The following is a 13264-nucleotide window of genomic DNA, read 5'->3' on the forward strand; positions in this document are numbered from 1 at the left end:
CCCAGGTCCTCCAGCACCAAATTCAATGCTCTTCCTGGTTGGCCATATCATCCCTCACCATCACTGGTGCTGCTTGTCTGTTAGCTCTTCCTGTCATAATCTACAGTAGAAACATTTGAAAGGCAGGAAATGTAAAACTTCTGTGGATACAACATATCCCTGACACAAAGAACATGCCACCAAACAACAAAGGAGCGTGCAGGGTGTGCCACAAGACTCATTCTTCTTCTGCTTCATCAGCCTTCTTCCATTCCCATCCCCAACCACAAGGCTGGGCTTGCACTGGGCTTACCTTGGTCTACCAGTGGCAAAGTCTAGGATGTGTGGGTGGCCATCTACACACTTGACTGAAAACAGGCCTCCCCACCACAGTAAATAGTGGAATGACACAGCACACAAACTCAGACAGCTAGTGCCACTGGCTGGCCTCCCTGCTTTTGTTCTTACTCCATCTCTCACCTCTGGGCATTTTCCCTGACTATGCTCCATGCCTGGAAAGTTCTCCCACTTCATCTCTTCCCCTTGGCTTGCTTGGCTCCCTTAGAGGCCCAGCTGAAATATTATCATTTGCCAGAAAGAATTCCTGTAAATGGTGGGATTAATCAATTAATTAACCATCAATCCCCCTTCATTCTATTCCCTACCTCTTCGGAGTATCACTAAAGTATCCTGTCTTTAGCTTGTTTATACATAATTGTTTGCATCTGTTTCTCCCATTAGACTCTTAGCTCCTTGAAAGCAGGGACAGGTTGTTTTTTGTCCATTTTGGGGATCCCCAGAACTTAGCACAGTGCTTGGCACAAAAATAAGTGTTTAATAAGTAGTTTATTGGCTAATTGACTTTAAACTTCAGGGAGGTAAAAGGAAGAAATAAAAAGATAATTATCAGTCATTATGGAAAATATATCGGGAGAAATGGAATAATGGGAGTATATTCCAAGAGAATAGTAAATTTGACTAAAAAAAATTAAGAGGGAGGATAATCTATAATGAATGTTTAGGGCCTTACATGCAGTTACTTCCTCAACCATGATGGGGTTCTAGCTTGCCCAACAGCTTGCTATACGGTGCTGAATGAATCACTTATAGGGCCACAGGTTTAGAAATGGGATTGCAGAGGGCCTCTCATTTTACAGGTATAGAAACTGAGAAGCAAATAAGTCAAGTGACTTGCCCAAGGTCACAAGGCAGGAAGTCAACCCAAATCCAAATCCAGGGCTCTTTCCTTGGCACCATATTGCCAGGCCCCAGTTTTCTTATCTGGAAAGTAAGAATGTTGGGTTAAAGGCTCTGCCATCTCTGACTTTGGTGGTTCTGCTTATTCAACAGTTTCCAAAAAATCTTCAACAGTTACTCATCTCCATAAAGTTTTTCATAGGGACAGTGTCTCTAAAAGGCACCAAAAAGAGAAAACAGTATGAAGGTTTTTAAAGAGCAAGAACCAAGTGATTTTATAGATTATTCAAATTCACTAACTTGTTATAGGAGTTGAAAGAGACCTTAAAGTTCAACCCCTTTAATTTTTACAGATGAGGAAACTGAGGTTCACAGGGGTTAAAATACTCATCCAAAGTCATACAGGTAGCATCAGAGCTAGGCTTCCAACTCAGATTCTCTGCCTCTAAGGCCAGAACTCTTTCTATATATCATTCTGCATCCTCTTAAGAACAGATGATGCTAACAGTTGTCCCCAATCTCCTCCTTATAAATAAAAGAATTTCCCCTTTGTACACAGGAAAGACTGCACCTGATGTCTTCCGTGAAAACTTGAAGAATAAGGGAAGGGAATAAATATTTATATAGCAACTACTATATGCCAGGGACTGTGCTAAGTACTTCTTACAAATATTAGTTCATTTGATCCTGAGGAAAACCTTAGGAGATAGGTCATATTCTCCCCATTTCACAGTTGACAAAACAGAGGCAAACAGAAATAAAGTGACTCTTGTAGGGTCACACAACTAGTAAGTGTCTGTGGGTAGATTTGACCTCTGATCTCCCTGACTTCAGGCCCAGGGCTCTATGCAATGGGCTATCTGCCTCAAAACTATAAAGTCGAATGTTTAATGACTGAAAGTAATTAAATTCATTTAAAATAATTAATTAAACCAAAAGAAAACTGATTTGTCAAAAACTTTATTGCTCATCAGCATTTCAATCATTTGATTGCTTTCATCTTCCTACAATATTTTAAAACTTTTAAATGCAAGATAACTTTCCTGGCTCACTTCTGGAGATCCCTGAGAGCCTGGTATGTGGTAATGCACATAATAGGCACTAAACTGAAGGCCAGTGAATGAACGAGTGGATGGTTTTTCTACCATTTGGGTTTCTAAAGAACGCCTGTCATGGGTTGTCCATGTCTGAGGAAAGGAAGAAGGCTGCGGTGGTAACAGGACAAAGCAAGGCACAATACAAACAGTTAACGGTGTGGTGAACAAGGGACCTTTTTTTCTTTTCTTTCTGGTTAGTACAATACCTTCTGGATTTGTGGACTTGAACTTGGTGAGAACAGCAATATCATCTTCAAGGGAAAAAAACATGGCATTAACTAACAGCCTAGCAGAGTGGCGACCTTTCCAAAACATCTTTAACCTAATTCCTGATGTCCCTGTCTCGACCATCTCACAGGGATACCAGGAACCAGAACAACAAGCCAGTGCCTTGGAAGTGTTGTTTTCAAGGCTTGGTATAAATTGGATTTGATGTGCGCCTTCTCCTTCTCCCCTGGTATCACTGTGTTCCCCTGGCATTTGTCCAAACTAAGAAACACAATAGGGCCCGGCATTTAGAATGACTCAGCTTTCTCTTCACAGACCCAAAATCCCAACCCAATGGATCAGCCCATAACATCTGAATTACCATGGTTTGCTGTGTGTGGGACATCTCCAGTAGCCAACAAGCATTTAATAAGTGTGAATCACATGTTGAGGAAGACCCAGAATAATGATAACAGCAATAAGAATTGATATTTATAAAGTGCCTACTCTGTGCCATGGTACCATGCTAGGTGCTTTACAATTATTATCTCATCTGATCCTCATAACAATCCTGGGAGGTGGGTCCTATTATTATCCCCATTTTACAGATGAAGAAAACTGCCAAAGAGAGCTGAAGCAACTGGCACAGGGTTACATGGTTAGTAGATTGGATTTGAACAAGTTTTCCTGACTGTAGACCCGGCGCTCTATCCAGTGTGCCACCCTCTTCTGCCAATACAGAAGATGATGACACGGTCTCTGGAGAAGGTTCCTTACCAAAGTTCAAAAAGGGCAAACGTTATCATATACCTAGTACTGTGAATGTAGAGCATTGAAGTCGGATACAGAAGACTGGCTTTGGAATCAAAAAAAGCCTGATTTCAAGACTTACATCAGACACATGCTAGCTCTGTGTCCATGGAATATGTCATTTAATCCTTATTGTACAAGGCAACTCTTTAAAACATTGTCATATATTAGACGCTAATTTACATTGATGGAGGGAGTTTCCACACTAGGAGTTCCCCACACCATTGAACTCACATATCCTCCAGACCCTCCCCTCCCTTTTACCTCCCCCACTGACACATAATAAAGCAATGTAGAGTACTATGGAGGCCCTCAGAAAGCTACCACTGCTTATATCCTCAGGAAGGCTACAGTCTGGTAGGCAGATAACACAAGCACATACAAATATGTAATGTAGTATAAATGTATTGTTGTTCAGTTATTTCAGTCATGTACAACTCTTCATGACCCCATGGGGGGAGGTTCTTCACAAAGTTATTGGGGGTAGTTTTCCATTTGCTTCTCCAGCTCATTTTACAGATGAGGAAACTGAGGCAAACAGCGTTCATTGCTAAGCCCTAGTTACAAAACTAGTAAGAGACTGAGGCCAGATCTGAACTCAGGAAGATGAGTTTTCCTAACCCTAGGCCCAACACTCTATCCACTATACCACCTAGTTACCCCATAAATGCATCCGAGAGGTTTAAAAAAAAATTTGCAATACAAAGTCTGAGAGAGAAGAAGGTTACTAATGATGGTGGTGGAACTCAGAGGAAGCTTCATGGTGGAGAGAACATTCAAGTTGGCACTTAATAGGATGGGTAGGAATTAAATCTGTAAAGAGAATAAGGGAAAACATTTCAGTGACAGGGAAGCACATGGGGAGGCACAGATATGGGAGGGTGCAGGCATCACCTCAAGCTTGGCTCTGGGATAAGAGGCATGAAAAGGAGTAATGAGAAAAGACTGGAGAGATGGGGTGGCACCAGATTGTAAAAAGAACCTTGAATGCCAGGGAAAAGAATTGTAATTTTCCTTGGTAGACTAAAAAATGGAGTTCCTGAAGCTTCTCAATCAGTGATATTAGCAGATCTCTTCATTAAAGGAAATTATTCTGTTCTGGCAATGGTATGAAGAAAGGGTAGGAGGAAAAAAGCAAATGGAAGCAGAAAGACATGGTAGAGCATTACAGTAACATGGAGACCGGTGGCAATAAAGGCCCATACTGTAGTGTTGGCAGTGGTGTTCTGATGGAGGGCATTGATATGAGATATTGCCAAGGTGGAATCACCTGATTAGAACCAAGTAAGGGGGGACAGCTTGATGGCACAGTGGATGAAGCACTGGTCCTGGATTCAGGCGGACCTGAGTTCAAATCCAGCCTCAGACACTTGACAGTTACTAGCTGTGTGACCCTGGGCAAGTCACTTAACCCCCACTGCCCTGCCAAAGAAAAGAAAAAAAAAAAAGAAGCAAATAAGGGAGGGGGGATAGGTCTAAGCTAATGGTGGTTTTACTTCAGCCAAGGCAGAAGGACTAGATTTAGAAGAAATCGAGTTTCAGATCTAAGTTTGCAGTGTTGGTGGGACATTTGGGTGGACAAGACTTGCAGACAAGTGGAGAAGGTGGAGCTAAAGCTTGAGAGACGTTAATGATTAAAGTCTATAGCAGGGAATCATCAGTATGGATAGGATGACAGTTGAAGTCAATCAGAGATTGTTTAAAGGAATGTATGGAGTGGAAAAAAGCTGAGGGCAGAGGACTAGATGACTCTGCCATATTAAAAGGTCAGGAAAGGGACAAGGGATGAGCTCAAAGAAAAGAGGAAGAGCTATCATGTGATTGGGGGGTTCGGGGCAGGGTTTTGGTGACTGATAAATTAGTTTGACCATTGGTTTCCAAGGAGGAAATTCAAAGTTCAAGAGTAGGTGATATCTTCAAAGAATTGTATGATAGGCAGAATAGATAGGCTGGCCATTTGGTAAGGATGAGGTATGATAGGTGGAGAGGCAGAGAGCTCCTCTACAAGATGCTGGGAATAATCAGGGAAGGGCCTTTAGTGGCGAACTTATGGGATAATATATTGAAATAGAGGCGGTCCTTAGATCCTTCAATATTTAGCTCAGGGGCTGCTTCCTCCAAGAAGCATGTAGAAAGAAGAGGTAGTCATAGATGGACTGCAATTAACGTCACTGGAAGGAATTTCCAAACTAATGAAAGTCAGAGATCTCTTTGAAAGTAAGACCACTGGACTTAGAGCTGGATGGGACCTTAAGTTTCACCTTGTCTGATTCCTTCTAGGAATAGGATGGGGAAACTGAGGCTCTTTCTTCTCTGTCGTACTGCTTCAAAAACTGATTATCCAAGCCAAAGACCCTATTACCACCCAGGTTCTTCATCTGTGAGATGAAATTCCAACACTTTATCTAAGTTACCAAGAGGTGGCTGGTCACAGAAGTTGCAGCTTCCTCTGGGGAGCTCATAATAGGTTGTTGTTTAGAGAGGGTTGAAGGACCAGCTAGGGGGCCTAGTGAATAGAGCACCAGCCCTGGATTCAGGAGGACCTGAGTTCAAATCTGGTCTCAGTCACTTGACACTTACTAGCTGTGTGACTCTGGACAAGTCACTTAACCCTTATTCCCCCCCCCCCCGCCAAAATAGAGAGGGTTGGGAGTTTCTTTATAGCTGCTATGGCTGCTTTTGTGGCCAATAGAGGACCGTTCTGGAAGAAGACTTTTTCGTCCACCAAAAAACTTCCCCATTTTCCTCAACACTCCCTACAAGGCTAGTATGGTAGCTGAGGATATCTAGAACAGCTAGATTTAGGGCAGCTAGATGGTGCAGTGGATAGGCGCCTAGTCTGGAGTCAGGAAGACCCGAGTTCAAATCTTGGAATCAGAAAAGGCTGTGAGTACCTGGGCAAGACACTTACACTGTTTGCCTCAGTATCCTCATATGTAAATGAGGATAATAATAACAACACCTAATGTTAGCTATTATTATTAGAATACATCTTTCTCAACCTTCTTTGTAACCTTCCTAAAAATCATTAACAACCTTATTTTGAGGCAGCATGGCACAGTGTATTAAGAGCTGCCCTCAGAGCTGTGAAGATGGGTATAAGTGCTGACTCTGGCATATACTGCCTCGGTGACCCTGTGGGTATCTCTCTAAGACAAGAAGTTCTCAAGAAGGTGCCAACCTGCATTGGCAGTGGGACTTTACTCAACTGAGAGCACCTTATCCCAGTGAAATAATAGGTCCAATTTATGTCTCTAAGCTGGGACATGCCAATGGAGTACTGGGACTAAGGTCAGGAAGACTCCTCCTCCTGTATTCAAATCTGGCCTTGGACACTTATTAACTGTGAGCCTGGCTAAGTCACTTAACCCTGTTTGCCTCAGTTTCCTCATCTGAAAATGAGCTAGAGAAGGAAATGACAAACTACTCCAGTATCTTTGCCAAGAAAACTTCAAATGAGGTCACAAAGAGTTAGATGCCACTGAAACAACTAAACAACAAAAACAATACTATGGACTAATTTGCCTTACTACTTAGCCTATTTGGCTACTCTTCATGCCCTGGATATTTCTAGTGCCCATTCCCATATCAGTTCTCTCTAATCACAGTCTCACTTCAGCACCTCCTATTCTTGGCTCAGCCCCCATCTCAACCAGGCTTCTATTTCTGCTCCCTGATCTATCCGTAGGCTATAAACAGCCTTGATAAGTCAGAGATATAAATGTATGAGGAGGGGCAGCTAGGTGGTGCAGTGGATAGAGCACTGGCCCTGGATTCAGGAGGACCCGAGTTCAAATCCAACTGCAGACACTTGACAGCTGTGTGACTCTGGGCAAGTCACTTAACCCCAATTGCCTCACCAAAACAAAAAAAAATGTATGAGGACCTAGATAAGTAAGGTGAAAATGTAATATGGGCCTTGGGATCACCTGAGAATTTTAATTTTTAAACTCTCCTAATGCTGTAATAGTCATTGTTCCATAATTCTTTAACTTCATAACAACTTACATTTACAAAGGGCTTCCTCAAAAAAAAGAAAAAAAACCAACAACAACAACAACAAAACTATAAGATGGGACACTGTATTAGTAACAAAGGAGGATGCTATATTTTGAGGGGAAAGGAAATGAGAGAATGTTGGGCATATTGGTTTAAAATGAGATAGAACATTTGGATTGTGGCATAAAAAACAAAAGAAACAAAAAATGTTTTTAATTAAAAATATTCTAGTCCCTTTTTTTCTGTTGAGCACTAGCAGACTATGGGTAGAGAATGTTGCATATACTATTGGGATATGGTCACTGAGTTATTTGGTTTTGTTTGTGTTCCTTTGTCATTGTGGAGAGCTCATTTGTTGGGGGAAGGAGGGATGGCACAGTTATCCCTTCCACATCCCAACTTTCCCCATTGGGTTTCAATATCAATGGATCAGCATAAGAAATTAAATGGGAATTCGGGGGGAGTTGTGCAGAAGTTGCAAACAACACGCAAAAAGCCAGCACTTGACACAGAGGCTATGACCAAATACTTAACCCACATTTTACAATAAGCACTGTAAACACCCCCATCAAAGAAAGAGAAAAAATTCACACCTTCTTTGGTATGCACGGAGAGTCAAAAATTTTTACATGGAATTTCCGCATTACAGGGGTGCTACCCCCAACCCCTTCAATGCGGAAAGGATAACTGTATATAGTATAGCTAGAAAATGTTTATTATAAAAACAGAGGAAATCAATAAAAGCAAAAAGGTGGTTCAAGTATTATTCTTATTGTTACCAACAATAGTACTATGGTTTCCTCAGTGGAGGAAGGTCCACATGAAGAATCCCCTCTACTGATACAGTCTGATACCTTCTTTGCAACTTAATTTTTAGTGAATTACCTGGGGCACTAATATGTTAGATAAAATGATGGGCCAGAGGACACACAGCCACCTAAGTGTCAAAAGTGGAACTTGATACCACACCTTCCTACATGCAAATCCAGCACTGTATCCATTCCCCCAACTCCTTCATTTTACAGAAGAGGAAAGAGACTCAGAGGAGTTATCAGGTATATCAGGTACCTAATAAGCATTTATCAAATTCAGTGTCTGCATTTGGTGACATCCTTGGCCACACAGCTAGCTGGGAAAGGTTGGAGCTGGGACTGAAACCCAGGGATTCTAACTCTCACCTCCATTTCCCCATATAAATTATCTTTACCCCATCATGTGCCACCACTGGGGAGCTGACTATTGTAATCACTAGGTATGGAAAAAACCCACCACCCTCTATATTAAGCCAAGTAGTATATTCATTTTAAGGGGTTAAATCATTGGCAGCCCAGCATTAATGAGAATGAACCTAGCTCTTAACAGCATGAAGCAAAAATGGCCTGGTTAACAAAGAACCAAATGAAAGACTGTTAGGGGGGGAAAGGTTTATAGATGTCTTCTTAGCTTAAAGAACTGTTTTTTGTTTTGTTTTGTTTTTGTTTTTGTTTTCATCAGAATAATATAATGTTCTCATAGCTCACTGCTTTGCTCCAGTGAACCAGTTATGCCAATATCTCTCCTGGATGCCTAAGTTATCATAATTAGTCACCCAGATGTCACAATGTATTTGTTCATTAAGCATTTATTCTCAAACTACCGAATGCATAAGGGTGGGGTTGTTGCAAACGTCATCCTTCAATGTCTTATCACAGCACAGAGGAGATAGATCCTGGGGGCCTGACAGATGTTGCAATGAAGACCCAGCTTTATACAGGTCTTTACTTTTTTTTTTTTTAATCTTTTACCTTTATTAGGAGCTACTAATCCCTGCCACACAAATCAATCTAAAAAATAAAGAAATAAGTCTGAAACTTCTGTACAAATAAATGACACAGAAATCGAAGTCTAGTCATACTGTTGATACAGAATGCCTTCCTCCCCTTACTTTCTCCCAAACCCCAGGAGAGCAGTGGTGACTAACAGAATCAGACAGAAGTAAGGTCTTCAAAAACTTTGAGTACAGGCCAAGTGACTATATGGCGGTTGTGGAGAGGGGTCAGCCAAGCTACATTCTGAGAGGCCTCTCCCCAGATTGGCTGCAGAAGAATGAAGTCTTTGGTCACAATTCACAGAGGATGTCCTCTAGAGGCATAGAGGGGTAGCAGTCTCCAAGGGAGCATCCATGTGGATGAAATTACAGACCCTGAAAATAAATACTTTGATAATTTGAAGGAAATTGGCCCAGCACAGGAAGGCAAGGGGGAGGGGAAGGGGGAGGTAAACAATAGTTCAAGTGGAAAAGACCTGGAGGCTTTAGTGAAATGCAGGCTAGATGAGTCAACAGGGTGATGTGGTAACCAAAACAGGAAACTCCAGCAGCTAAGTAGAAAAATGGACAGCATCCTGGGCTGAGATGAACTAGGGACTAAGACATTTGCTGGGCATATGACCTTGGGAAAGTCATATGCCCCTCTCAGCCTCAGTTTCCTCATCTGTAAAATGGTATGATAATAATATCTACCTCAAAGGGTTGAGATGAGGGTCAAATATGGTGACTTCGCAAACTTAAAGCACTACATAAATATCGCAGATGTAAAAAGGGCTAATATGTGTCAAAGATAAAATCTAAAAGAAAGCATCCAGTATATTAGGAGAATCTTGGAAAGGCTTTCTAGAAGGCATGGACAAAAATTGCACAGGCGGTTTCACAACCCCACCAACCATCCACTCTGCCAGAGGTTACTAGGCCTCCCTTTGAGACTTGCTTGTGCCAAAGTTTCAACTTTGGAACTATGCCCACCTGATTGGTGATAGGCCCAGTACAAATGCACATGGGCCTTCTATATCTAGCCTGGCTGCTTGTGTCTCTAGCCTATGCTTAACATACTATGTGACCATCCATCTTGGAGCCAACTCCAAGCTATCTTCCTTGTCTCCAGAACTTAGCATAATGCCGGTCTTTACTAAAGGTCCTTCCATCATTCATCCATTCACAAGAAGCCTTGGCTGGGTTGCAAACAGTGATAAAGCCAGAGGGACAACTGATATTACACCGTGAGGAGGCCTCAGGCCATGAGGGAAGTTCAGCATGAAATTGCAGCTGAAACATGATGTAGAAGTCTGGAAAGGCAGACTTCAGGGATAGCAAGGAAGGAAAAAAATCCTGCCCACTCCATCTCTGAGCTCTGGGCATTATCTCTGGCTGTCCCCCATGCCTAGAGCATTGTCCCTCCTCATCTCTGCCTCCTGGCTTTCCCAGCATCCTTCAAATCTCATCTAAATTTCCATCTTCTATAGGAAGTCTTTCCCAACCCCTCTTCATTCTTGAGCCTTTTCCCTCTTTTAATTATTTCTGATTTATCTTGCATGTAGCTTTTCTGCATATCATTGCTTGCTTAATGTCTCCCCTATCTGATTGTGAGCTCATTGAAGGCAAAGACTTTTACCTCTTTTTTGCTTTGCAAAATGCCTAGCACCCAGAACACAATTAATTTTTATGGATCTACTGACCACTCCAGGAAGGGAGCAGGTGTTTTCAAATGCTCATTTTGGAATGTTGCAAGATTTGGAGGAAGAAAAGTCTCCTATTCTGGACCACAAGAAAGAACCACTGTGTTTGGGGAATGGCCCCATGCAAAATCAGGAAGTGGAATCAAGACAACACTAGGAAGCAGAGCAAGTTTTGAAGCAACTCTTTAGAAAAGAAAGTCTGCTGGTGATTCAATGAATAGGACATTGTGTTGTAACTTGGAAAATTATACAAGAACCATGGGCTAACAGCTCCCTGAAGAGGCACAGTTAAGACAAGAAGTGATGGGAAGCTATGTGAAGAACGACTATGATGTTGGGTCTCAGCTGAAATATATTGCCTTTAGCCAATTTATAGACCTTTGATCATGAAGCCAGACTCTGAGGGTTTTACCATGTTGACTAAGAGTACCATTTGTCCTCATCCTCATCAAAAATGGGCATTTATATCATGTTTTAAGATCTGTAAAAACCTTTACAGGCATCATCTAATTTGAGCTGTGAAGATAAATACTACAGGTACCCTGACTACATGTCAGCCCTGGTTCCTGGGGGAGAGAGGGCTTCTGGGAGAGAGAAGGGAGGAGAGTGCACTTTAGGCGAGTGCGAGAGGGAGAGGGACACTGAGCAGCTGATTCTCTTTGAAACTGCCGTTTCTGGGTAGTGGTGAGTTTGCAGGGTGTATTTTTTTTCCTTCCCCTATTCCCTTTTTTCATTGGCCCTGGCTTTATTAACCTCACTTGTGTTTTAAATTTGTTCCCATTAATAAACCCTGTTTTGTTTTTTGAAAGAGGCTGTTAATTTCCTTTCTTACCCCAATATTATAGTGAGCCACCCAATTAACTCTCCCTGTACAAATTTTGGCCCTTATACTTCCTAACTGCCAAGTCCAGCATTTTAACCATTAATATAAGCTAAAATTCTAGTCTATAAGTCTAAGAAATGTGATTTAAATCAAACAAACAGGACCAGGAGCTCCAACCTTTCTGAGGGATTAGGCACTGCCAGGAAACCATAAGCTTCCTCATTGGCAAGGAATGCAACCACTACCAATAAGATTTCTGCATGTCATTTAGAAATGAGAGTTTCTTACTCTATTTCACCAAATGAATTTTTGCATACAAATTCCCCTTCTTATTAAGAGCTCTCTCTTTTAATCTAATCTAGCTAATAACTCAGGACACAGTGCATAGGATTTAACACAATAACTACGATCTGAGAGACCTGAGTTCTAATCCCAGCTCAGCAACATAGAGTGACTTCAGGCAATTCAACTAACCTTTCTCAACTTGTTTGTTCATCTATAAAATGAGGAGGACAAGGGCAGCTAGGTAGCACAGTGGATAGAGGCTGGCTCTCTAGCTCTCTTTTTTCAGGACTCTGTGGAGAGTGGAGCGAGAAATGCGCTCTCCCTTTAATAGATAGGTGAATCTAAGCCTTTTTCTCTCTCTTCACCAAATTCTTAATCTCCTTAATTAATGCTTAAAAGTCTAGCTCTTGCTAAAGCTTATAATTTATTGGCTCCCACTCATTAGATATTTCAGACAGTATAGCTAGAATTTTAGCCCCTTACAAGGGCCAGGATTTGAATTCAGATTCTTAGAGTCCAAATCCAGCACTTTCCATGACCCCACCCTACCTCCCAAATACAGACCTATTAGCCATAACTGAAGCTTTCCTGACCCCACTGGAAAGTCTTACTTCAGGTTACATCTAACCTGCTTGTATACAGAGAACAGATTGTCTAACTCCATGGATGTAGGAAACTTTGTGGTGACTGTGCCAATACTTGTGGTAACACTAGACCAAAAGTACTTATGGAGCAACCTAAATGTCAACTGAGCCTTGACTCAGACCATAGGGGACTGGTGTAATTTCACTTCAGATTCAATAGCCAGCCTACAAAAGCATACATAACAAATCTGTGGTATACGGGTGTCATGGCAATGGGTGTCATGTTATCGCACCTCCAGAAATAATACACATGAATGATTCAGAAAGACAAGAGAAGACTCAGCTCAAGCACCACCTTCCACATGAGGCCACTTTTCCTGAGCCTACCACTCCCAGCTGCTAGTATCCCCAACTGAAATGACCAGATATGGCTTTCATGTATATTTGATCTGTATTTCTACATGTGGTTTCCCTCAGTAAAATATAACTCCTTGAAGAAAGGGACTGTTGATTTTTATCTTTGTATACCCAGTACTTCACACAGCTACTTATACACACTAAGTGATAAATAGATGCTTGTTGCTGGATGGACTTATGTGAAGTAATGCAAAGGAAAGAGAATAGAACCAAGAAAATATACACAAGGACTACAATAACATAAATTAAAACCTTACAAGGCAGTTCAATGAAAAGCTGTGCCCAGGATTGGTTTCAGACATGCTGATAAAACATCTGCCTCTCTGGAGAACCAGAGACTACAAGATGTTGAATGTTACACGTGCCCTCAGTTTGTT

General features: G+C 41.7%; 1 protein-coding gene across 1 annotated transcript in view; it reads right to left on the reverse strand.

The window, feature by feature from the left end:
* ANO5 (anoctamin 5) overlaps positions 1 to 13264 on the reverse strand; it is a 157074-nt gene that overhangs the window by 97284 nt on the left and 46526 nt on the right. Inside the window, exon 2 of the mRNA XM_043970893.1 lies at positions 2480 to 2524. Coding sequence (XP_043826828.1) covers positions 2480 to 2524 — 45 coding nt within the window. The remainder of the gene's footprint in view (positions 1 to 2479; positions 2525 to 13264) is intronic.

Source organism: Dromiciops gliroides, chromosome 6, assembly GCF_019393635.1.
Source record: "Dromiciops gliroides isolate mDroGli1 chromosome 6, mDroGli1.pri, whole genome shotgun sequence".
Taxonomy (NCBI): domain Eukaryota; kingdom Metazoa; phylum Chordata; class Mammalia; order Microbiotheria; family Microbiotheriidae; genus Dromiciops; species Dromiciops gliroides.